At 44.0% G+C, this 25406-nt stretch overlaps 1 protein-coding gene across 4 annotated transcripts in view; it reads right to left on the bottom strand.

The window, feature by feature from the left end:
• The window catches only part of LOC105838065 (serine/threonine-protein kinase minibrain), an 85896-nt gene that overhangs the window by 19356 nt on the left and 41134 nt on the right, over window positions 1-25406 (bottom strand). For all 4 annotated transcript variants that reach the window (XM_028194341.2, XM_028194345.2, XM_028194356.2 and 1 more), the window contains exon 3: window positions 13744-13994. In XM_028194341.2, the coding sequence (XP_028050142.1) occupies window positions 13744-13994 (251 nt within the window). The remainder of the gene's footprint in view (window positions 1-13743; window positions 13995-25406) is intronic.

The following is a 25406-nucleotide window of genomic DNA, read 5'->3' as shown; positions in this document are numbered from 1 at the left end:
CATTTAGTCGTTTGGTTATTCAATGAGGAAAATTATTCTACGCTGATATTTATCAGCAAGTCTTTAACGTTTTCACCACAGAATAGATAGACATCCTACAGGTTGCTTACAGAGTACGGACGTCATTTTCCTTTTTCCTTGTCATATCGTTTACAGTGGAATACATGGAATTAAAATGTTCACCTCTTCAATTTTTCGATTATTCTGAATCTGTAATCCTGAATCTCCGAGCACTCCCACAGATTCAGCGAATAAAACTGCTGTACATTCGCCTCCCTTCGGCATTCTCGCGGAGAGGGACCATCTATAGGCATCCAAGTGCAAGGCAACCGCCGTCGCGGGATGATGGCACGTATATTTTTTGCCGGGAGTGCTATCGAAGAAGGACGGAGAAAGGATGAAAAAGGAGAAACGATGAGGAACGCCACGTCATCGGACGACTGCGAAGCCGTTATGAATATCCACCTCGTAGAGACGAATGCCATACGATCCGGGATTCAGAGAATGCAAGAAAAGAGACAGAAAGAGAAATAGAGAGAGAGAGAGAGAGAGAGAAACGAAGGGGAGCGAGAGAAAGAACAAAGGAACGAGGGAGCGAGATAGCAGAGGAGAAGAGACAGATAAGATAGATAAGAGGAAGGCAGGGCCGACTCAAAATATCTTGATACCCGTAAACTTCGATAAGACAAAGCAGAGAAAAGAGACGTAACCTTTCGTATGATTACAATTTAGATTCTTCGTGTCCTCCTCGAGTTTTTCCTCTTCGAAAAATAAATATCGATAACCTTAGCTAACAGTTGGAAGTAAGGAAAGTAACGCTTCTCTTCAACTAAGGAACGAAACGAATAAAGTCACGCGCCTCAATTAAGAGACTTGGGTTCTCCGTGATCTATTTATCACGGCACGTAATATCGAGGACTACAAGGTTTGTAGAAAATTAATTTCTCCCGGCACTTCCGAGAAAATGACTCTGAATGAGAGCATCGCGTCGTCTAGTGGAAAGTAGAGAGAACGCTTTGCTTTTACCCTTCTCATACTTTCATTATGTTCAACAAGTCGCCGACGAGAGGTGTTTTGACTTACCGACGTGCACTATTGATCACTTTCTCTCTCTCTCTCTCTCTCTCTCTCTCTCTCTCTCTCTCTCTCTCTCTCTCTCTCTTCGATTTTTCGATTCGGAAACAATAGAAATTTTGCGTACCGTAAATTTCGCCTTGTTCGTTATCGTTATTCATCGAACTATCAGCAAACTTCGTACGCTTCGTACGTTATTGTAACAATGTCGTTAGCACCGCGAGCGAACTCCGAAGTTCGCGCCAATTCGTACATCGATGTGTACAAAGACAGATTATAGGAGGCGGGATTATATCCTCTGTACGGCGGCTATAAAATAACTTTCCGGTGCTCTGCGAAAGGGTTAACGGAACACAACGACCGGCCGGCGACTTCGCCACCACGATCCGACCCTGGAAGGCGAGGAAAGAGGAAGCGGCCGCGGGGGAGGGAGGGAGGGAGAAGCAAGAGGTAGATAGAAGGACGTGATCAGCCGAGTCATGAATGAAGTGACAGACGAAACGAGCGAGAAAGCCAGCAGCGGCGGCGGCGACGACGGCCGTTTCGCGACCTTCCGCGGAGAGCGTCGCCTGTACGTGCCACTTCTGCCTTCTCTCGCGAAGACCGAGACAGTCGCAAGGCGAAGTCTCGCCGATGTCTCACGCGCGACGTGTCGCCCATCGCCATCGTCATTAACAAACGCGCTTTACACGATGGCAGACTTGTTTGCGGATGAGCCGTCCTTCCTCGAATCGCAGGAGATTCAAAGTCGATTTTGGAAACGATTCGGAATCGGAATGAAGTTCTTCGGGCAATTCTTCACTGAGAAAAAAATGTGTGCTATTATTTGCGACTGTAATAATTGCACAGTAAAATAATTATGGACGGAAATATCATTTTTATAGCAGCTACTACAACAATATTGGTAATAACAACCAAATACTCATAGTGATGCCAACTATGAAAAAGTTGTACTATGAATTACAGTTTTAAAATATAGCACATGGCTTACCATTACTACAATTATAATAATAATTATTATAAAAATGATATTCCTATAGTTATTTTATTATGCAATTATAGCCACGGATACAACACATTTTCTGAGTAGAATATACACAAGGTACGGCTTTGCGCCCTCTGCTCTAAATTCTAATCTTGACGTTTCTTTAAAAACGCCAAGCTCCATTACAAGTCTTGTTTCTCGAATGAGAATGAAGGATGAAGACTCCGCGATAAATGCCGTAGGGTGCCGAAAAATGTTAGCCCGGACCTGCGGCGCCGCGGCAGTTTCTGAGTCACCGCGGGCTTGAGCAACGGTCAACGGAAAGTTTCGGCACGGCCAGACGACAGAGAGCCGATAGAGGAACGACCGAGAAGGAGGGAGAGGCTCGAGGAGAAAAAGACAGACAGACAGACAGACGGGCGGGCGGACGGACGGGCGAGCAGGCAGGCAGGCAGGCAGGCAGGCAGGCAGGCAGGCAGGCAGGCAGGCAGGCAGACAGACAGGCAAGCGCGAGAGACAAGTCTCGGGCGTCGCGTCGCGTCGCGTCGCGTCGCGCCGCGCCGCACCGCGCTTAATCCGCTCGAGAGCGAAATTACTGTCGGACGAGATCAGAATGGACAATGGCTTAGAAGTTGTAGGTAATTCCGCGTGGGTAATTATTGTGCGGGAGACGCGCGTGTGAAAGACCGCGTCTCTCCCTCTCGCGTCGTCTCGGGGCGGATTTTGAAAATCTGAGCGCGAGCGGAGCTTTAATTTATCACGCGCCGCTCTCGCGGTCGCGGTGATAAATTAAAGCCTTCTTTTCTCCTCCTGCTTCTCTTCTTCTTTCTCCTCTTCCTCCTCCTTCTCCTCCTCCTCCTCCTGTTTCCTCCTTCGCCGCGTGGTTGCCGCGGCTGTATGATTTATTCCGCGCGTGCACCACTGACCGCGCGGCGGTGCATCCTCGAAAAATGAACTCGGCCGTCACTTCTAATTAGCGGCGCGAGGAGATTCGGCAGGCCGAGGGGAGGGAGGGGGGGGGGGGGTTATCCAAGAAAGACGATCAGCAGGAATGCAAGATCTGGAGCGGCGCGGTTGTTATATCTTCACTTCCTTTTTTTCTCCCCGGTACCTCGAATTTCGAGGATGTCTTTCAAGAATTAAACGATGTTTCATGAGCGATAATTTGATGACGTTTTCGCGCGTGCTGTATTTGCTCTCTTTCTCCCGCGGAGACGATAGCCGCAAATAGCTCGCGGGAAATGTTTTTCTGAAATAAACCGCTCGAGTTTACGAAACGTCGTGGACTTCTGCATCTCGGTGGAATCGTCCGGAGAGACGGAAAGTTTTGCCGACCCTTCGCGTTTTTCGATCGTCATCGTCTAGAGAGCAGATCTCGAAGTTTCAAGGCCGACAAGGCCGAGAATCGGTCACCCGGAAGGAGGGGAACGGTGGTTTAACTGTATTTCGGCGTCCCTTTGCGAGAGGGGGATCCCCGCTGCCGCCGACGCAGAATTCGGCGGAAGGATTCGAGACGAGATCCCGGCGAGATCTCGGATAAAATCAGGGCGGACTTTCACGGGCGGGCGACACAAAACAAGAAAGCAGCCACGAAGGGGATTCCCCCTCCCCCTTTTCCGGATGCGCGATCTCGCCGCGCTCTTCGCCGAGACGTATACGTAAAACGCGTAACGCTTAGTTGCACATCAAGCTCATCGGCGGACACACTATAGCGAGACTTTATTGTAACCTACTTACGTTGAATTTCACGCGCGACGCAGGTTCCCGGAGATCGCTCGTTTCTCTCTTTCTCTCTCTCTCTCTCTCTCTCCCTCTTTCGCTTTTCACTTTGAATAGCGCGCGCGTACGTCCTGATTTTCCGCAATGCACTTGCCTTCGCGTTTCCTGCCCGATCCTTTCGCTCGAAGATTCCCGAGTTTCTTGTTTTACCTAACGATATTTTTATCGCGGGTTGCACGACTGCTAGGCATTTATACGAGCGGCTCGAAAACTTTTTCGCGTATATTCTCCGCTTATATTATTTTTATTGTGCAAGCAGAATACATTTATTTTAATTGTTACGCCGTTATAGAGAGACATAAGCTTCATTATTCTCTACGCCTTTATGCTTCTTGCGCTATCTTATCGGGTATTTTACACAACAGGAAGCTCTTGCTGCGAAATGCCCTTTGGAACGATAAAACAAATGAATCGCGAGATAGGATTTAAGTACATATTGAAATTCAGATACGACGCCGTTGTGGATTATTTGCAGTGAAGAAGTATATTAATATATGAATTAAGACGGATAGCGCGAGGATTGCGTTGTTCCTAAATGACCGATCGCTCAACCGTGACCGGTGGAGAAATTGCAAAAATTTTAGATTCTCTTCTCGCTCTATTTAAGGCGAGGATATTGTATCGTATTGCCGACTTGATTTTTTTTCTTACGGGTTTCCTATTGCGCTTCTCGTAGCAGACTACGGTGAATATTTACAGACTTTGCAAGTGATTTTTACAAATTGATTCCTTCTCTTCGATCTTACGAAAATTAAAAAAATCTTTAAAATGGTTATTACATAATCGTTATTGATTAGCTAATGCTTTTACATTATTAAAAACAGGTTGCATGAGATTAAAAACCAGACGAGACGTTAATAAAACTATTCTATATATAAATGACGAATTATTTTTTATGAACGTTTTTATGCATATTCAATAGTTAAAAAAAAAGAGAACAAAAAAATAAGGCAAAAATTGTAATAAAGAGTTTTTTACTTAAATTAGAAAGATCGTTTTTGTTAAAGATTTGCCTATGAACTAAAGAAATTGGAATTAAAACAAAACATTTTGTACCGCGGAAAGTCGAAAAAATTGAAGAAATTTTAAGATTTTCCACAAAGGTGCCAGAAGTATACGAGAAAAAAAGTGCGGCAGTATTTCGTTCCGAGTTCAAAACTGGCTGGTTACGGCGTTGTTGAAGCGCGGCCGCTAATTCTCTACGGAGGCCTTTAATCTCACGCAGTCTCAATCCGATTCCTGCATCTTCTTTCGGCATTTGGTCAGAGTCCTTGAATATCTCTCCCGCATTATATGGCGAATACGCGCGCGCGCACACATACACCGTTAAAACAGGCTAAACATCGTCAAGGACTTCGTAGAAGATGAGAAAGCACCTTTTTAAAGGTGGCTCTCTCTCTCTTTCGCGTCGCTGCGTTATGCGATATGCATAAAACAGAGCCTTAATGCAGAGTATCTTTCAACACATTCTTAAGCACTGAATGAAAAAATATAACCTGGAAGATAATTATCTTTTCTGCCTCTAACATTATTTTCAGCCACGGTAACTAGTTCCATAGTTTATATTAGGCTTCTTCATTGCAGAGAGAAAAGTTTAGTACTTGTAGCTACAATTGTGTAATAACGTAATTATGGTTAAAAGTTTTATTTTTACAGTTATTACTCTTGTAACATTAGTAATAATAATAATAAAAATAGTATTTATCTAACCATAATTTAAATGCAGATGTGTGGTACCAAAAGTAACTTTAAATTTATAGCAATTTTAGGGGCGAAGGGGATATTGTTACATTATAGCACGAACAATTAGGGTTGTATGTAAATTTCAAGATTACGTCTACATGGATTATTCACGTTAAACTAATCTTTCATGATACAATACAAGCAATGTAAATTATTATAAATTAGATAACATAATACAAAAAAAGTCAGTAATGAGATAATATATCTGAAAAAAAGGTATATAATTTTCACTATTTTTTGTAAAATCAGAATCTTTTATGATCCATTGATTATCGTTTACATAGATGACACGTAAAACATAGTCTACACAGTTTACATATTTTATACACGTAGATTATTAATATTACGCGCAAATGCCCAATTCTGATAACAATCAAATAAAAATAGAAATCCTTAACCATAAATAATTATCTTAATGCAATTACAATGACAAGTATCAAACAGCCTTTCTCTCAGTGTGTGTAAGAGATTCTCATTAGAATCAAACACCGCAAAGATCTCTCTCGTCGGTGCAACTGCACCGAATTCGAAGAGTCTCCTAAGTACAGCCTCCAGTTTGCAGCGCGGGACGTTACGTACGTATACACGGGACGAGCGGACGGTATCTGGGTCGTCTTTAATTATTCGCGAAGCTATTCTGACTTGTGACGAGCGCCCCGAGCGATGGAATTCGATTCCTCGTCGTTGCCGTCCCTTAACTTAAATGCGCCACCTATAGTCGTTGGGTTTCATGAAGCTCTCTTTTTCTCTCTCTCTCTCCTTGCTGGCGCAAGGACACGCCTCCTTCTTTTGCAACATCTTAGAATAACTGGTCGGTAATAGAAAAGATTGCTCCAAAGGAGATGTCTGTCGATGATAGAAAAGATTGTTCTAGAGAGAATGTCTTTTTTTTTGTATATTGAGCTTTCCTTCCTACATTACGTGCAATCTTTGCATCAGAATCCCGTGTTGCCTCGAACGCCTCTTCGCACGATTTAGCTATTCCAACCTGCAGAAGTTCCATGTATCAACAATCATCCCAATATGTAGCCTCCTCACTCTGAATCCCCATTGGGGTATCCGGTATCCGAATCGCGTCATCTCCCTTCTGGACAGGGGCTCTTCCGTCAGCTGAATAGAATTTAGTTTTTCATCTCGATTACTTATACTGTGCGTTTTCTTGTATTGGCGAACATTTCGTTCTTGTCTTTGCTGTGCTCGTTTGTTGGTAGATTTTCTTTCACTTTTTATTTTTTGTTCTTTTTCCGTATTTAGTTCTATTTTATTTTCGTCCTGCCATTTTTATATTTCTGTTTTATTTTCTTTGCAGCATTGTCTTTGTTTCTTTTTTGACTTTCAATTGATATTTTGTCTGTATCATTATCACACGTGTCTCTTCTGCTTTTCACCTTTGGTAAACGTTCTTAGACGCCTCGCCTTAGAACGATAATAAACTTTGTCCGTCTCTTTCTTTCTCCCGCTTTTTCCGTCGTGTGTCGCGAGTACGATGCGACGTTTATTCTGCAAATTGCCACTTCGCGACGTAAGACGAAAATGTGTCAATGGCCGGACGTTCGAGTCAATACCCGCACATCGATCTTTTTCGGAACCTCCATCACAACACATGATGCCGTTCCTACGTCTCTCTCAGGAGAGCATTGGGGGCATCTTTCTTTTCTTATTAATAAATTATCATTGTTACATGGACGCTCGCGTAGTAAGTGGTTTGGTTTCCTTCGTCGAGCGACTAACGCGGGCGACGAGCCCGCGCATCGGACGACGGGAGGAAGGAGTCGCGAACGAGCGCTCCGAAAGGACGCGCGGTGGTTGCACTTTCGACCCACTACCCCCAGGTCAGGTTGCAACCGATTTAATTTCAAATTTAAACGCCGTTTGAATTTAAATTTAACCGGCGCCGCTGCCCGATTCCACGCTGCGGCTCACCGAGGCAAAATCCGAAATAGTGTGAGTATAATTCAGGCTTATTCCTCGCGCGCACCCGGCCGGAAGCCGCAAAGTTAAGCGCCAACCGATTTTAACGAACTTCGCGACGTGTGATCCGGTAGCAAAACGGCGGGGTCATCGTTTTTTTACAGCGTAGCTGTTACATAAATTCTTCGATTATTAATAAGTATTTTAATAAATTATTTAAAAAGGTATAAAAAAAACACAAACGCACATTCTGAACGAACATGAGGTAAAGCGCATCATATGTCGAGTATAAATTTTAAAATGAGCCACTTAACATATTTCCAAAATAGCCGGCAAAATGGAGGTCCGTATGGCTTGATTATAATTTCAACGTGTACATCGTGCGCGCGGTGTATCGATTCGTGGCAAGATTTCGGTTTTACCGCGGCTTTCCTCAAAAATAAATGGCTTACACACGTGTGTATATCGATATTAAGTCCGCGCCGGTGTGCACGCCATTTCCGCGAAGGTGTGCGAGTTGGAGGATTTGACGGCGATAGCGCGCGGCCAGGATTAGAGCGCGATCGATAATAAAGCTAAAATGTCATTTTTGCGTAAGTGGCCCGCGGCGGTAATCTTCCCCGGTGGCTTTCTCGCGAGGGGCGATATTACAGATTCTCTGCGGGGAGAGGACTTTTACAGAAGTGGCGGACGACGCGTCGTGCCCTTCGGTTGGGAGACATCGAGGCTGCGATTCCAAAAGAAACTGTCGGAGAAACGGAGAAAAAGGAGACAGAGAGAGAGAGAAGGAAAGAACTCTCAGGACTATTTTCCTATCCGCGTCTGTCTGGCAGCGCTTCGATCTCGCAAACTCGCGAAACAAAGTGCCGGGCTGCGGTGTGCCGCGGCGGGAAGGAAGACAGACACGCGGTGTGCCGCTTCTCTCGTATATATGTTAAATATTTCGCGGTCTTGTCCATTGTTCTCCCCGCCGCGCGAATTGACTTTATTGGCTTTCGCCTCTCGGCGCGCGGAGCGTTCGGTCGTCGGAGCGTTCGAAGCGTTCACCCTATTTGTCCGCGTACAACACACGTCGTCGCCACGCTCGACGTGCGCTCACGAGAGATAATTCTGAACTGCGGGGGAGGGAAAGAGAGAGAAAGAGAGAGAGAGAGAGAGACGCCGGAATGCCTAACGGTTCACGCTTTAACGAAAACTCGACACCTCGCCGCAGGTCTCTCCTTATTCCCAGCTTCCGAATGTGACTCGAGTTAAATCACATAAAGTGGCATCCAATCGACACCCAAAAAGAAACAGGATCGGCGAAGTCGGATCTTACGTCCGTAAAGATGAGGCGGAATGAGCGGGAATGAATTTCTATCATCTTTACGTTTCATTAGGTCAAATAAGGTGCGCGTGTGGAGAGTCCGCGCGACCCCAATTCGCGCGCGACATTTCTAATTTAGAAATCGCTTTCCGCATCGTTACGCTTATTATGACGGCGCGGGGAAAAATTCTGTTTGCATTCCTTAACGATGTGCATTTCCTAACGAGGTGAAAAGGGGAAGGGGAGGGAGGCTAACGCGAGATATCGCGGTAACGCACGGTTGTAAATACATCGCCGCGATATTTAGCCGCGGAGCGTTGCTGGAAATAACCGTGTGTGAAATAATCAGCGGCTCTCGAAGCTTAGGGCGTGTAAATCGTTACGTTTTTATCGATCGTTGCGCGTTGCATCGTGCCGTGCACACGGGTAGCGGCAGCTCCCCCGTATGTTATTACGCGTTCATTATAGATCTCTCTCTCTCTCTCTCTCTCTCTCTCTCTCTCTCTCTCTCTCTCTCTCGCCACCTAAATCCCGTCATTATTCGCGCCCACCGTGTGCGATGGCGCCTCTCAGCAGCGTCGTAAAAATTACGTCGGGACGTGCAACAGGTTCACGGCGAGGGATCGCGAACCCCCCATGAAGCTCGCCCGGTTCGCAGCAAAAATCACCCCCACCGCGGCATCACGATTAATTCGTTTCTGTACAGCAGCGACAATTTCGCCGATGGCCCCGCGGATGGAGTTCGGAACCGATCAGTTCCGTACTGCGAGCGAACCGGGAAAACTTTTGAAAGTCCAGATTTTTCCACGAGATTTTCCAGGAAATGGGATTCCGCACGAAGCTCTTAAGACGCGAACGAGATAACCGGCGAGAGCGCGACGATAAGCGTGACCGCGCGGCGAGATAAGACCCGGGCGGTTATCTTGGATTTTCCGCGGGGAGAAGGGCGGTTAATATCCGGCCCCCTTTCTTTTCTTCCCCTCCCCTCGGAACTCATGATACCACGAATAATCGGTGCGAACCGGCCGCTACGAGAGACCGCACCGCCATGGACCGGGCACGGACTCGGCACGGCTGGCACCTAAAGCGCATAGCTAGTCGACCTGCATCCACGGATATGCAGGATTCCGGCGTCGACGGACCTCATACCACTGGAATGCACCGAACGAGCTCTACAGGCTCCATACTCCCGTTTCCCCCTGGCACCCCCGCGGCCCCCTCGGCTCTGGCACGCGCTCTTCTTCTTCTTCTTTCACGTTTCTCCCCCCTCCCCTCCCAGCATCACCACGCCACGATCTTTCTCTGTCTCTCTCGACCGTTAGCCTCCATTTCTTTCAGCGGCCTTCTTCTTACCACTCTCACCAGTTACCACTCGGGACGTGTTAATGGCTTCGACCGGCCACTTGGGTTACCAAGCGCGAATCTCGCGTCACTCCGCCGGGAACTGAGTTTTTAACCGGATTCTCACTGCCGATCGATCGACGAATTGGTCTGCCAGGAGAAACGCACAACGCAAAATTGTCGAACTGTTACCCCGTAACCTCATCGTCATTAATAAAGTTTGCCGCTGATCGTGACGCAATTAAAAACGAGTGGTCCCTAAGTTTTCTGGACGTAGTTTCATGCTACGACAGAACATCAGTGTCGCGACACTATAGTCGGAGGAATATGTGACGTGAATATAAAATCGCGAGATTTCAGCGAAAGGAGGTTTCCACGATGTTCTTTGGATACGTGCGCTATATATTGACGGACGGAACGACCGGGGAGAAGGAGAGAGAGAGAGAGAGAGAGTCGGGGGAAAATTACCACTTTTCGAAATTACGAAAACTGCTTCAATAAGGCAGAAAGTACGGGGCATTTGACCTCATTGCGCTCCATAGCCGCTCCCCATTTTCAAAACGCCTTGAACAATTTCGAGAAATGGCCTTCTCCCCTGTCCCGCGCCCATTCGCCCCGTGTGTATGTCGCGTTCAATAACCAGGAGAAACTCCCCCCTCCCTCCCTCCCTCCTTCACCGACGCGCAACGGAGATTGAATCGGTGAATGATTTATCCCGCAAAGAATTCGAAGAATCGACAACGAAGAGGTTCTTCAGCCGCGACGACGGGCTCTCTCCTCGCATTCCGCATAATTGCCGTATATCGTCGTCGATCCATAAATAGCAACGCGACGAAGAGCCCTGACGTCGTCGTCGTCGACTTTGTCCTCCCTATCCCCCCCCCCCTCCCCTGCTTCCCACCTTTCTCCGCTTTATCGCTCTTCGATCGATCGCGCGCGTATCGTTATGGATAAATCGCGAGGCACCTCGCGAGGAGGACTGCGTCGTAATCACCTGACGATTGATGGCGCGCCACCGTTTTGTCTTCTCTCGTAACCGCGCCGTCAGTAAAATGCATGCTTCGACGACGCGATAACGCGCCGCGCGTTTTATCGAGACGCGTGGTGCGCGTTCGTCGATACAATTCGTCCGTCGGGAAATACGGATCTCGTCCATACGGGACTCGGAGATCAAACCGGCGAGCGAACAATTCCGCTCGAATATAAGAACGAACCTTTGCAGCGTGTCGCTCTTCTTCGCGTCTGATGTGCGATCTTCGTTTCCCGTTTTCTCGCTTTTTGAAACAAAAAACGTGTGCCAAGAAAATAGTACGAATAGACAAAAATAAAAAAAAGAAAAGAAGACGAGAGCATATTATAAATTAGTCTTCAGCGCTCCTTACTTTGATCCGGCTATTCCTTTTGGAGTCGATCGCGAACGTCGATCTTTTGAGCATACATGTGTACACAATTGTCGCGTGATCTAATCGGAAGACGGGATTAGTCGAGTGATGCAGAATCGCTTGGCCAATAAGTATCCTCGATTACTCAGCGTGCTTATCGGCGCCGCGCTCTTGCGATTTCCGTCCGATCGGAGCCCGCCGACGCGTCATCGACATTATGGGATGAAGTGTCCGTGATATGTGACAACGGTCTACGTAACAGGCGACTTTTCGTATAAGGCATATTCGTAGAACTCGTGTCCACCCACGGAACGAACCAAATGGATTCTTGTCCCTCTTGAAACTGTGCCGTCTCTCTATCGTAGGCGCGATTCCCACCTTTGCCTTCCTCCCGCACGGATTTGTCACAAAGACCGTATATATTTTACTAATTACATAAAAATTCATTTTGAATCGTGCTACAGATAAGTGAAAACCTACGATGTGTTTATAATTACACTTGGACTGTAACGTCAATTTTTTTGTTACTCTAAAAATTATTATAACGATTAATTTTCACTACAAACATAACAAATCACCCGACTTATGTAAGCGACTGAAAATAATCGCACTCGCAGGCAGTACAATTTCTCCTTTTTTGTTTTCGTCATTTTGAAATGTAATTAAAATATCTAAATAATGGCAATCTTGTGTAAAAAGTAAATGTATGCAATTTTGAGAAAAATATAATTTGCGTTATAATGTCAGTATGTTCCAAAATAATAAAAACTTTGTTATAATTTTTACTGCTACATTTTCTTCGATTTCCTTCGAGGTCAATGGTCCAATCTGCAGATCGTGAAGATCAGAGGACTTCAAGCCATTGCGCGAGTTTTAATCTATGAGTTTTTCCCTTCTCACTCTTCACGTAATTTGATAATGATTCCATGATGTTGTTTATTTGATCGCACGTTGTAATCCCTCGATAAGAACGAAAGGTAAACAATCTACATAGACCTCACGCAAGTAAATACTATATGTCTCTTCGTTTGAACATTTTAGCGTTAGAATCATGACGACATTTCTCAACTTATCGCGATATTATTTACGTTCGATAATTGTGATCAAATCGCTTATCAATTTGGTACTCTAGTGAGTGGTCTAAATCAAATATTAACGGAGAACGCGTAAAAGTGATACAAAAAAGTTCTGGCAAGAGATTACGCGATTAGATTGATGTAGCTCAATCCGAAAGATTTGATTAAGAAAAAAAAAGATGCTATAAATATATACTCCAGACTGTTTCATTAAAAACTTAATACGATTAATCATACGTATATCCCTGGTGGATATAAACATGTTTCATCAGTACTAGAAAATGGTTTTTAGTACCGCGAGTACTCATACCAAATTTGAGTAGAAATATTTGTTGGATTTTTGAAATTTTTATTTTCTTTCAGCTTGAACATCCTGTATTTCGAAAACAAAATGGTGCATGATATATGGTCATAGGTCATAGGACCTTGTTTGCCTAAAACAAATTTAAAAAAATATCCCCTGTAATTTTTTTGTACTTGCTTAGAAACCAAAAATTCTATATCATACAATTACAACATCAAGTAAAACATAAAATAATCATTTGTGACATTTTCATGATAAAATTGAAACAATCTAGACCCAGGATAACCGTAGATAAAAAATGTCTAGGTCCCTCTACAATAAACATATTAAGGTACATATATGGCATCCTGTTTGCAGGGTTCTCATTATTTGCGAATGCTGGAAATGGAAAATTTCCAGTCTCTTGTTCCCCACTCTGCCTTTTATGCCGATAATCGGTAGGCCATACGTTCCAACAGTGATATTTTTTCATAATCCAAATCTCGGGAGCCATCCATCATGCCTCGCACAAGGCATGGGAGTACCTGAACAAACGACGCCGTACCAGTAACTTTATTTTCGGACGTCTCGGCGCCCTAGCCGATACAAGAGCTCGCAACGTGCTCCATCAGCAATAAAGAATCGTTTCTAACTCCAAAAAACTTCGGACGGGATAAAACTTAACCGGTGCAGCCTGATAAGCTACCGACTGAATCCCACATATCTATCAGCATTTCCAACCAAACCTTTCAATTACAGCAATCATTAAAATTCTTGGCGTAACAGCACGTACTTACAATTTAAATGTGTGTCAAGCCCCGGCGCGGCGGGAGCAGGTAAGTCGTGACAAACGGAGCTCTTACCTCGTTGATGTGCTTGTAGGTCTTGATGAGGTCGACGCTGAGTTTCCTGAGGGGCGCCGTCGCTGGATCGCGAAACCTGTGGGGTATCCTGGCCTGCATGGCGTGAATGTCCGAGGGGGTCTCCTGCGGAACCCCGCCGGCAGCCCCGCCACCCGCGGCACCCGCTCCACCGCATACCGCGGAGGGCATGGGCTCCTCGGCCACCAGGCGCCCGTAAAGGGGCGCACCGCCGGTCCCCGTCCTCCCGCTCACTGAAAGCACCAGGAGACAAACGGATCAATGCATGGCGACGGCCGAAGAGTACTCACTTTGATACACCACGCGTGCACGTTCGGCCCTCGAGCGGCCCTGATCGCGGGGGAGAGAGCTACTATATATCGGCTCGATTAAATTCTATTCGCCGCTTCCTTACCGCTACACGCGATCGGACAATAAAGACAATTATTTCGAGACGTAAATGTGTCATACCAAGGCCGTAGTAAGACAATTCTTAATTTTTATTTTTCAATTCTATTATTCTCATTCATTACTAAATCGGCAATTCAAATCCAAGATCAATTGACATTTTATTAGTATTAATATTTAATTTAACGAAAGTGGCTCTGTAAAATGATTAATGCAACTTCAATATCGGAATTTAATTGGCAAGAAACGATGCGGTATAATTCGTCCGGAAATACTGGTCAAAATCTCTCGAACTTGTAGACTGGGCAGAATAAAAGAAGCTGCCTTTCATCTTTAACACTTTCCTATTTAAATTTTATTTCTGTATTGGAAATCATTACCAATAAAATTCGACATCTCTGTCATGAGATGACAAACTTAGAAAATATAAATATATAACATGCAAAGAGAAAAAGATTACTAGTACAATTATATATGCAAGATATTGATTTTTGAAGTCTGCGTGTGATTTTGCGAAAGAAAATTTAACTCACAGCTTTGCAGTACGCCGAGAAATGAATCAATGCATGGCCACGAGTTTAGTCAATGATCAATATTTATGATTACTGCCAAATATTGACCGTTAAGTTTATCATTAGATAATTAAATTCGCGTAGTAATTAAAGAACGCCAAGTTTCAAGTTATTTTAATCGACGATGTAACGCTAAGATGTGAAACTTTTGTGTTTTTAAGAACAAATAAATACACTTGCAAACCCATGCGACTTGACGAATAATATAAAATTAATTTGATTAGGATTAGGTAAATGTGTATATTTGCTCGCACAAAGTGCGAACAAAAATATCATCAGATCGATTACTATGTCGATTACAGTTATCTTTATCTTTCAAGTAACACAAAAATAATTTGTTGTTATTAATAATACAATACAGATTATCTTAATTAAAAATTACACAACTACTCGCATATAAAAATACGATAGAAACAGATATGTAAGAGGAAACTGAGTAGTCTTAAATGCAGACGTAAGACAGTAATCGACAAATGTAAATAGAAATGTGAGTAAGAGCTTGAATTGTTATGCATACGCGAGATAACGCGCGTATTTTACTTCATTCACATTCCACGTTTTTAATTGCACTAATTAACAGTCGTATCAGCTACTACTAATTTGAAACAATGCTCGGAGGAGAGTAAAACGACAATTGGAGGGATACACCTATTTCTTTCGTCGCGGGAGATCGTTTTGTCTAAAGCTCCTTTTTTACGGCCGACATTAAAGCCGCGGACGTAATTAGCATCAGAAAAATTTCGCGGAGTCGCGTGGCCGCGAATGAATACGCGATTAAAACCGCCGCGGCGGCGCGCTTACACCCCCGCAAACAGAATCGGTTTTGTTGAAATTACTCCCGGATAATCCCGTAATAATACCGGGGCACGTTAAGTCCAACTCTTTTGTGGCCCGTGATAAGTTACCCTTCTCGCTAATAGAGTTTTTCTTAAGCTAATCAAGCTGTCTCTCCTTTGAGAGCAAAATCTCGTACGTTGTTTCAATAAATCCGATCGAAAAGATCAAAAGCAGGGCACAGAGCGCCAAGAGCGGCGTTACTCTTTCACGAGCAACGGAATCACGACGATTAAGCGCAAGGGGATGATCGCGCGCGCGCGCGCGCGCGGTGATTTGCGGCGACTCCTTCCGTGAAAAGTAATCCGTCCGAATGAATCGCGGGCGGGGAAATTGCGATACGTTCGAGGAAGCACGTGCGCGCGCGCGCACTGAAGAAAACTCGCGTTGATTGTTTCTGTAACGATCCGCCGTAGAAATAGACAGTGGCTCGCCCAGGGCCAATCTGTGGCGGACTTTTTCTCCGTAAAATCGAACGGCGGAATAGACCTCCCTCGCGCCGACCGATTCCACGTTCGCGGAAAAAAAAATATATATTTGCCGGCGGGACCGACGGTCGACGATACTCAGACACCTCCGGAACATCGTAAAAAAAAAAAAAAGCAATAGATTCCCGATACTAAAACTTTACGATGCTAAAAACTACACGCACGTCTCGCATGGAGGAGACACCAGGTGCGACATAAATGTGCCAAGTGTACGCATAGTAAGTCGAAAAGGAGGGAGGATGTGAAACGCGGTTAGTGTCGAAGGCCAGTGTCCGAAAACGCCCGATTTCTTCTCCCCCTCGGGCGGCGGCCCGGCGCGTGCCCGCGGTCTCGCTTAAGTATTTTCATCAGCCGTTGAAACGAGAGCTCTTTAAGGCTCTCCACGGCGAGGACGAACGGGCTCTTGCGGTAGGAGAGGTGAGAACAAAAGCGCGCAAATGCGGAAGCGTCGATAATTAACAAATCCGCCAGCGAACGGAGGACCGCCCTCCCATGCGATTCTCTCCCTTTTTCCCTTTCCGGCTGGTGAAAAAAAAAGCGACTCTCCTCGCACCGGTACGGCTCCGGTTTATATCCGACGATCGTTTCGTATGGCGGGAGAATCATTACGGCGTTAAGGATGATATCACACACGCGCAAAGTAAATTGAAATTGAAAACATGTTAATATTTTTATATAAATTTCAAACAAACTGTGTAAGCTTTGTGAATAACATTGCAATTTTATTTGACAATTTATTTTTATAGTTTTTAATTAATTTATATTTTCAAATGAAAAAATATTTTGAAAAATGACAAAAATGTCTTTTCGTACAAATATTTTTGTGATGTATCCAAAGTTTTACTGTGATTTTAAGTTTAATTATTCTAAATAAGTAAATTTTGTTTATTTGTTTACACATACAAACCAACTAATCTCTGCATTGTAGTAAAACTTTACATATATTTAAAAACTTTCACTATTTGTATATAAAAAATTCAAATTTTTGTCATAATTCTTCAATTATATTTACAATTATATTACATTACAGTACATTTTTCCTACTTCTTATTGAAATAGATGTTCAGATAGAGAATCGGCGCTAAATTTTTTGTGTTACTTTGAAATGTAACATAAAACAATCTATAATTTTTCATTATCTCGAATATAGGTGAAATACATCCTTAAGCAATATTAAGATAATATAAGCCCTTAGCGATATTATCCTGGACATTAATTTAATTTTCATCGTTGATATTATAATTTAATTTAATTTTCGTCGTTGCCAATTCAATCTCGCGCCGGCAATTTATGCGGGCAAGTTGCAAAAGCCACCGCCCACGTCCACCCCCCCGCGCGTGGGGGAAGAAACGGAAGAAACTGACGTTTATTGTTTCGCGCTTCCGAAAGGATTAAGCGCCCGCGCTCGCCTCCAAATCAGATTGGGGAAACGAGGCAAACGAAACCTAAATCTTGCGGAAGCCGGACAGAGAGAGAAGCGTCGATAATTAACAAGAAGGGACGAAGCGCCGCGGCGGGTAGGCGGTCGTTAATTTTGACGTATGACTCCTCCGTCGTTCGCTTCGGCACCCGCTGGAGCATTTACTGTCATTTTAACGACCCTGTTAGGTGAGGCGGGACCGGCTTAACGCCGGACCGCTTGGTGCTACGTGAAACAGCACCCTTCTTCTAGGACCACCCACGCCTCGCTCTTTTGGCCCTTTTGGCGCGGTCGTAACGTCATCGAAGTTACTCGGGTTATTCACGACTTTTTTTCCTCCTTGCCTTTTCATATGGCACGCAAACATTATCTCTCGTTAACGCGACATATCATCGAAATGCGCGATAAAGATCTCACGCGTCAATATATTGTTTTTTGAAAATATTTTTAATAAATGTCTTTTCACGTCGTTTTCAAATACGGCGACTTACGCGCCACCGACGACACACACAAACGGAATTCTCTCTTTGAAAAGGTCCGATAGTATAATAAATAGCTGAGCGAGTGTTCCGCCCAGTCGTACCTTGAATGCCTCCTTGAAAAGCCCCTCGAGTAAAGAGGAAGGACAAAGACCGCGCGCAATGAAATATACTTCGGAAGCAATTTAATTGTTTTTGCATATAGATTGAATTGAGTTAACCGAAAAGAACTTTTATTAATTGCACTCGTTTTCGAAACCGATGCATCATCCTGTATCGCAATGTTTGTGTTTTTGTATATCAGTCGCTTGGGGGGAAAAAAAAAACAGAACAAATTTCGTTTTAGATAAAAAGATTAAATTATCTCGCAATATATATTTCTCCAACGATCGTATCTTATTTATTTTATGATAATATTACTAAGTTAAATAATATAAAAAATATAAGAAATAACACGTTTGTGCATTTAAAATTACTCTGTCAGTTTATTCAAATTTTGTAAAAGAATTTCTTAGAAATACTCGGACTTATATCAGAAATTTTATTCAAAATTCCAGATAAGATTTAGGCATATTTTTGGTGCTGTTTCGTTATAATTTATTTTATTGTTTACCTTTTATGAAATACTGTTATCTTTTGGACTCTCCCATTTTTTTTCCGGTAGTAAACAGCCTATCTACATACTTCATTTGTCATATTTAGTTAATGACGAGGGAAGAATGTGCATGACTGGCTTAAACGAATGAATGCGCTATAGATCGAGCTTGTGACTGAGACAACGAGTGAATGGTCGAGTGTACAAACAAACGGATGAATGAATAAGCAACGGTGGATATAAGCGAGCAGAGTGCTTATTACGCTTTCACGATATTTCACAAAGTATTATTGAATATTTTTATACAAGAGCTCGCGTTTCTCCAGAAACGTAACTCGGCTTGTGACGAGCTTACGTAAATGTAAAACGTAAATAAATTAAATTTCCACACAAGTATCTGTGACTTACAAAATTAGATGCAAACGAAAAGCAATGAAGAACTGCTCAAATACACCGTTATATAGCAAATAAACGACTTGTTTTATTATTCGGTGTTGCGTTTATGATTTAATCTTAAATTAATCTCGTCGAGGAAACTTGATATAAGATAAATTTCTCCGATAACATTAAATAAAGAGGTAATTACGTTGAAAAAATAATTCTAAAAAAAAAATAAAAATTAAATTACAAAACTGTCAAATATAAAGATTACATATAATTTGTTTTCTACTGTAAGAGTATTTTCATTTACATATTTCATGTAACTGACATGAAAAATGTGCGCGCCTCTGTATCTGAGCGCTAACTGAAAATGTAATTTTCCAGTGAGTCAATCGCGTGACATGAATAATCATCAGATGGTCCACCGGAATTTGTTCGGGGTATAATCAGGATATTACGGAAGTACCAATTTTTTCCTCGTTTAATTGCGCCATGTCTTTCTATTGCGGTACACGTCTCCCTTTTCCTCGCCTAAATGAATTGAACAGAAAATTGAGGCGAAAAAAAACATTCCAGCAAAAAAGCCGCTGATGGGGATGATGCCCGAACTCGTCACCGCGGAGCAAACGATAACTTATGCGACCAATCATTCACCACGCGAGACTTCAACGTACATACGTTACCGAAAGACAGGAGGCAGGCACGCACCGGAAAGGGAAAAACAAGCAAGAAAGCGACGGGTAAAGGAAGAAGAAAAAAAAACGAAAAAAGGGGAAAAAGCGGGATGAAAGAGACAGAGAGAGGGGGGGGGGTAACGAGAAAATCACGACTAGGTCGGGTCAAATTTGCGGGCTGTCTATCCCCTTTGACCCGTTCCCTCCCTCCAGATTCTCCTCCTCCTCTTCCCATTCCCCGCTATCCGTTCTCTCATTTTTTTTTTTATTTTACGAGCCACTGCGTATCGGAAAGCGGGGCAGATCGTCCATCGCCGCGACGAGAACCCGCCGTCGTTGCTCCGTTTGAAATGTAGGCCAGGGCGCGGTTGAATGAAAAAAAATATTCATTAACACGCGCGGGAGTAACAGCGGTTCTCCGTGCGCGCATTCGCTTCGCGTTGAGCAACGTCGTCGTCGCCTTTCGTTTGCGAATCGATCGACTCACGCCTCTTGTCTCGATGATATCAGCGTAAAGTGTAAAATCGAAAACCGCCATTCTCATCACTTCTCAGAATATCATTTTTCACGAGCGCCAGCCACGATATAACATAATAATCATTTTCAGCTACGTCTAGCGTAATTCCTTGCGATTAGCAAGCCCGAAAGTTCATTCGACAAACGAGCCCTCTCCCTCCCTCTCCGCCCCGATCGAAAACGCGCCATGTGACGTGTAGAGAGTGAACATCGACAAAAAGATTCCTCGTTCCAAAAATATATCCCAATCGTGAAAAATTCAGGCACATATCGATACAGAAGTGGGCGAGAGGAAGGGGAAGGGGGACAGGAGAGAGAGGGGGAGAGGAAGAGGGGTGGATTATCCTGTCGGTCGATATAGGCGCGCCGCTGTGCTGAAACTGGAACGTTTCACGCGAGTACGCGAACAACCCCTCACCCCCTCCACCCTACTTCGCGCGGATCGCGCACGAATTCTTTTTTCGTTCGTTGGCTCGTTTCCCTCCCCCCTCCTCTTTCTCTCCTTTTCCGTCGCGAAGAACCGAGGGTTCTCTCGGTGCGGATGCGTGAGATGGATGGAGCGGGCTCGTCGATAACGTATTATCGGAACGTACGGCCTCGCACGTGGCGTATAATGCCGGGTGCCATCTGTCGCGCTGGTGTTTACCGTCCCTCATTCTCGCCGCGAGGGCGCACGAGACCGGCAATTTTTGCCAATTTAAACCCCGAATCCCACGGCCAAATTCAGACGCGGTGAACGGTTACCAGAGCGGGATCGATTCGATACCGGTAACGAGTTTGGTTTATCGGCCAGGGCTCTCGTCGCGGTGAAGAGGAAGGAAACACGCGGGGATTATACGCGCGCATGAGAAACAAGATAAAAATGTTAGGGTTCTTTACGAGGAACAGCTATGCTTAGAAGACGCCTAAACTATCATTAAAATTCAGCCCAAATTGGTTTTAATTAAAAATCCCTTAGCTCTGATCCAGTCTAGTTATAATTAGGACTTAGTAGCTCCGCTCTTGTACTCTAGACTGATATAAAGTATTGGCTTTATTTTTTTTTTCTAGCGAGCAAAACCAAAAGACCCGAGTTCTCAGAAAAAATACTAGAGATTTTAATATAAATTAATATAAAACTCATGGTGGCCATTTTGCTTCGATCTAGTTGAAATTTTCTGGTCGGCTCTGCCTGGATCCCGGATTTCGCCAATACAACTAGGATTACGATTAAATTTAATCAATTAACTAATTCCAGAGGTAGCATTTAAATGGGACTGCAACGAATGCTGTGTGAATAATGGCCACCGCGGGTTTCCCTTCTTTCTGCAAGGTTCAAGCTTGATGGAGAGGAGGAGATAACGCGTAATGGCACGCATAACGCGGGTTGAGAACCGTCGTTCGCGAGGTCACGGAAGGCTTGACACAGGCCGTTCGCGATAGCCAGCACGCATTCCGCTTCATTCATGCTTCTTGATCCACCGCCCTTTCTCCCCCCTACCGCGATCCTACGACACTACCCCGTCTGCCTCTCTGCGGTCAAACCGTTCGCGGAGCGGTGGCGGGGAGAGGGGCACGAAGAGGCGAAGGAAGGCGGGAGGGAGGGAGAGTATTTGCAAGTACACGGGTGGCGACGAGACGATCTGTGCCGGCCGTATCTTTTTCCGACGTCGGCGAATGACTTCTCGCGCATCGCCGCGCGAGAAATTGCCGGCTCTTTCGCGCCGAGAACGAGATTCCCCACCTCCGTTTTTCCGAGACTCCACGAGAACAGCTGAGCTCGCGAGATATGAAGAGAAGAAAAGTGGCATCAAATCCGCCCAATCTTCCCTCCCCCCCCCCCCGCTCCGTGACGCTTTACATTTGTCTCCCTCCGCGTCGCCGTTACGTTTAATGCAGGGACAGACTCCCACACATCGACAGACATACACACACACACACATACACACGCATGCACAGGGAGATCGTTTGTAACAGCGTAAGAAAGTGGATCAATCGAAAGCAGTTACCTTTAGCCGTGTCCGCCTTTTTCAAAGTTAAAAATCCAGTCCTCATCATTTACTAAATATCTGTTCCAGCGTCAGCGGGGGGGGGGAAGAGAGAAGATACGTCGTTTAACGTAGCGTTCGTACAAACAAAATCAATTGAGCCTGCAGCAAAGTTTTTTCAATGAAAGAGCTGAAACCCCTCCATTCTCGAGGTTCGGGTCGTTGAACGTCTTACGCGCCAGACTAAATGGATAGAGATCTATTCAGAAGAAAAAAAAAAAAAAAAAAAAAAAACGGAGATAGAGGGAACTTTGTGTTTTAACCACTCGAGAACCACCGCGTCCGTCTATCGCTCCTGAGAATGCAACACGGGTAGGTCCGCATTAGCGCAACGCGTGTACGTCAACCTCGCGTGTCCACGATCGCCCATGCCCGATAACAATCGTCCGGCCGGCATTCATTCACCGGCATTTAAAAGCGGCGGTTAATTACGGCCGGGGGACGATTATTGTTCCCACCTGCCTCTCCCCGCGAACTCTCGCCGCGACGTTTCTCCCCGCCGCAAAAATTATACCAGCGAAAGGGACATCCTTTCTCCTGCCCTTCGGCACGCCAAGGGCAATCGTTTTTCTTCGTCGTGTGTATATGCCACTTTGGCTAACTCTGACAAATTATTGTGCCGAGAGTACGCCGAAAAAAAAAATGATTTGATAATAATAGTGAAATTTTGGCGAAATAATTTCAATTAAATGTTCGATTAATATAATCAAATATTGGCTAATATTTAATTATGTTAATAGTAATCAAACATAATAATAGTGACCATCGGTTACCGAACGGTTACTACATGTTACTAAATGTTTGGTTATATTGACTGAACTGAATTAATTGCGTGAAATTATTTCACTAAAATTTAGTAATTAACTATTATCTAAACTTGATTATTATCAAACTTTTTTTTCAGTACAGATGGTTTTTATTCGTCGTCGACTTTCGATCTTTCGAGTACGCGGCAATTACTGTCGATATAGAAATCGACTGAATTGTATTAAATTTTTATTAAAAAAAAATAATACCTTACATAAATCGTAACTCTGTGTTGCAGATGATAATGAAAGCCCCCCGAGTTCTTTAGGAAAACGATCAAGATTATCTAAAAAATACACAAGAGTATGGCAAGAAAGGATTGCGTGAAGGGTGCCAAAAAATATTGGAAACACCAGGCGACTGGCTATATTGCACTCTAGACCCGAGAGTTTCAGTCAGACATCTCTAATAAAGCCGAAATTTGCAATAAAATCGCAAGTTTATACCGCCGACGATACGTTTAGGCACACCCGATACAATCGACACACGTACAATATGTGTTACCGTTCATAATTGGCACCCTCTCTCTCTCTCTCTCCCTCCCCCGCGCTCTCTGGCTGGCTCTCGCCTATTATATCAACCTACATCCGGAAATGCCAAAGCTTCCCACGACCAGGCGTTACTCACGGACACCGTGTATGGCCCGCGTATCGATGTTCTTACAAAATAAAATCGATATTTAATACCCTCCCCGGAATTGTGAATTATTATGCTCTCACTTAGCCCGTCTTACGTACGTATTTCTAACTACGGTTGATAAGAAGACGCAGTGCTGCGAGAAGCAGAATGCAATATCGATTCTCCCTGAAACGCTGTTTCAAAAAGGAAATGGATCAACATTACGTAACGTTAAATGCTCCGCTTCATATTCTTTGACGTTACCGATGTGACACGAAACGATCTGTTTTCTGTCACTTGTAAAGTCTCGTAAAGAAAAAACGAAAAAAGATACGGCTTATGTATTTTTTTTTCATACATTTGTAAAATATTTAATTTTCATTATGATTTCCATGTACATTTAGATAAAAAAATACGATCTATGTTTGTACAGAATATTAACTATGCGTGATTTTCTCGTTAACTGCATCTTAAGAATTAATGTCTCTTTATCAGCTAATTATGGCCACTTAAAAATGGAAAGCAAATGTCTTAAGAAAGACAAATTTATTGCTCGAATTTATTGCTTTCCCTGAAATAAAAGAACGCCTTCGTTTTCCGAAGCATTTGGCTTTTGAATTACGCGAGAAATAAAAATTGTATTGCCACGAGGGAAAAAGTACCCCCGCGATCTGTAAACGATGCAATAACGACGTCGACAACGACGACGACAACGCTATACCGATCGATAAGCGAGGCGTGCGCTCGCCCTTCGCGAATCGTGACTTTCGATCGTGGGTCCCGGGCGATATCGGAATTTGTAATATTACAGAGATTATACTGATATAGAGAGCGCGCGTCGCCTTGTATCCGTCGAGCTGCCGCCGTTGGAACATCCCCGACATTTGCGACCCCGACTCCAACGTCTTGACCGTTCCTCCACCAAAAAGAACTAGATTCAACGAAAAAGGAGTTTTAACGAGGGGGGAAGGGAGATTTAAACAAGGTTTTAATTTCACGATGTAAACCAATTTTGTACTGAAAACGTCATTTCTAATAATAATTTTATTTATATTCTATATTTTGGATTAAACTATTATATTAATTCTTGAAATATTCATGTTGACGCCATTATGCATTGGCGTTTAAGTTTCAATTTCTGGAAAACAATCACAATCTCTAACAAATAAACATAAATTAGAAGTAAATTAGACTTTCAATCAGGAACACTATAATTAGCTAAGTCAGCTAAGAGATCCGCTCAATCAAAGTGGCAGAAGAGCGGCTACAATTTCAATAGCATATAATTAATCGGCTTAAAAATGTCTCGCGTATAATTTACGCTTAATTTTACATTAACGTGAAGTTATTAACCAATCAGTTTCGATATTTCGAATAAGAGAATTTAAACGGCAAAAAATCATTACACCGTCTTGTTCGCAACTGAGACTACTGCCGTTTCGTTATACCGCTTGGCAGATGCTAAAGGAGGAATGGTGACAGGGTGACGGGGCGAGACTCTCGCAATCAGAAATTCCTATATATAGAAAACGAGAGAGAGAGAGAGAGAGAGAGAGAGAGAAAGTGAGAGAGTGGGTGAGAACAAGGCAAGCAGGAAAACGACGAAGACGACTGGTTGTGTAAACCTATGTACACAACGAGTCGCATGTGACTCGAATACGGAACGATTCCTTCCGCCCGCGAATTCTCATCCTCCTACCTCTTCTTCGTCACCTCTGTCAAATTCTCACGAGAGACCTTTGCAGATTTGCAAAAGACCGCGAGCGCCGTAAGTCGCAGACGTCGCGGACCCTATCTCCTTGGCTCTCTCAACTGTGGTCCGGGACTGCGAAAACGAGAGACAGAGA

Source organism: Monomorium pharaonis, chromosome 3, assembly GCF_013373865.1.
Source record: "Monomorium pharaonis isolate MP-MQ-018 chromosome 3, ASM1337386v2, whole genome shotgun sequence".
Lineage (NCBI taxonomy): Eukaryota > Metazoa > Arthropoda > Insecta > Hymenoptera > Formicidae > Monomorium > Monomorium pharaonis.
This window is presented reverse-complemented; position numbering and strand designations above follow the sequence as displayed.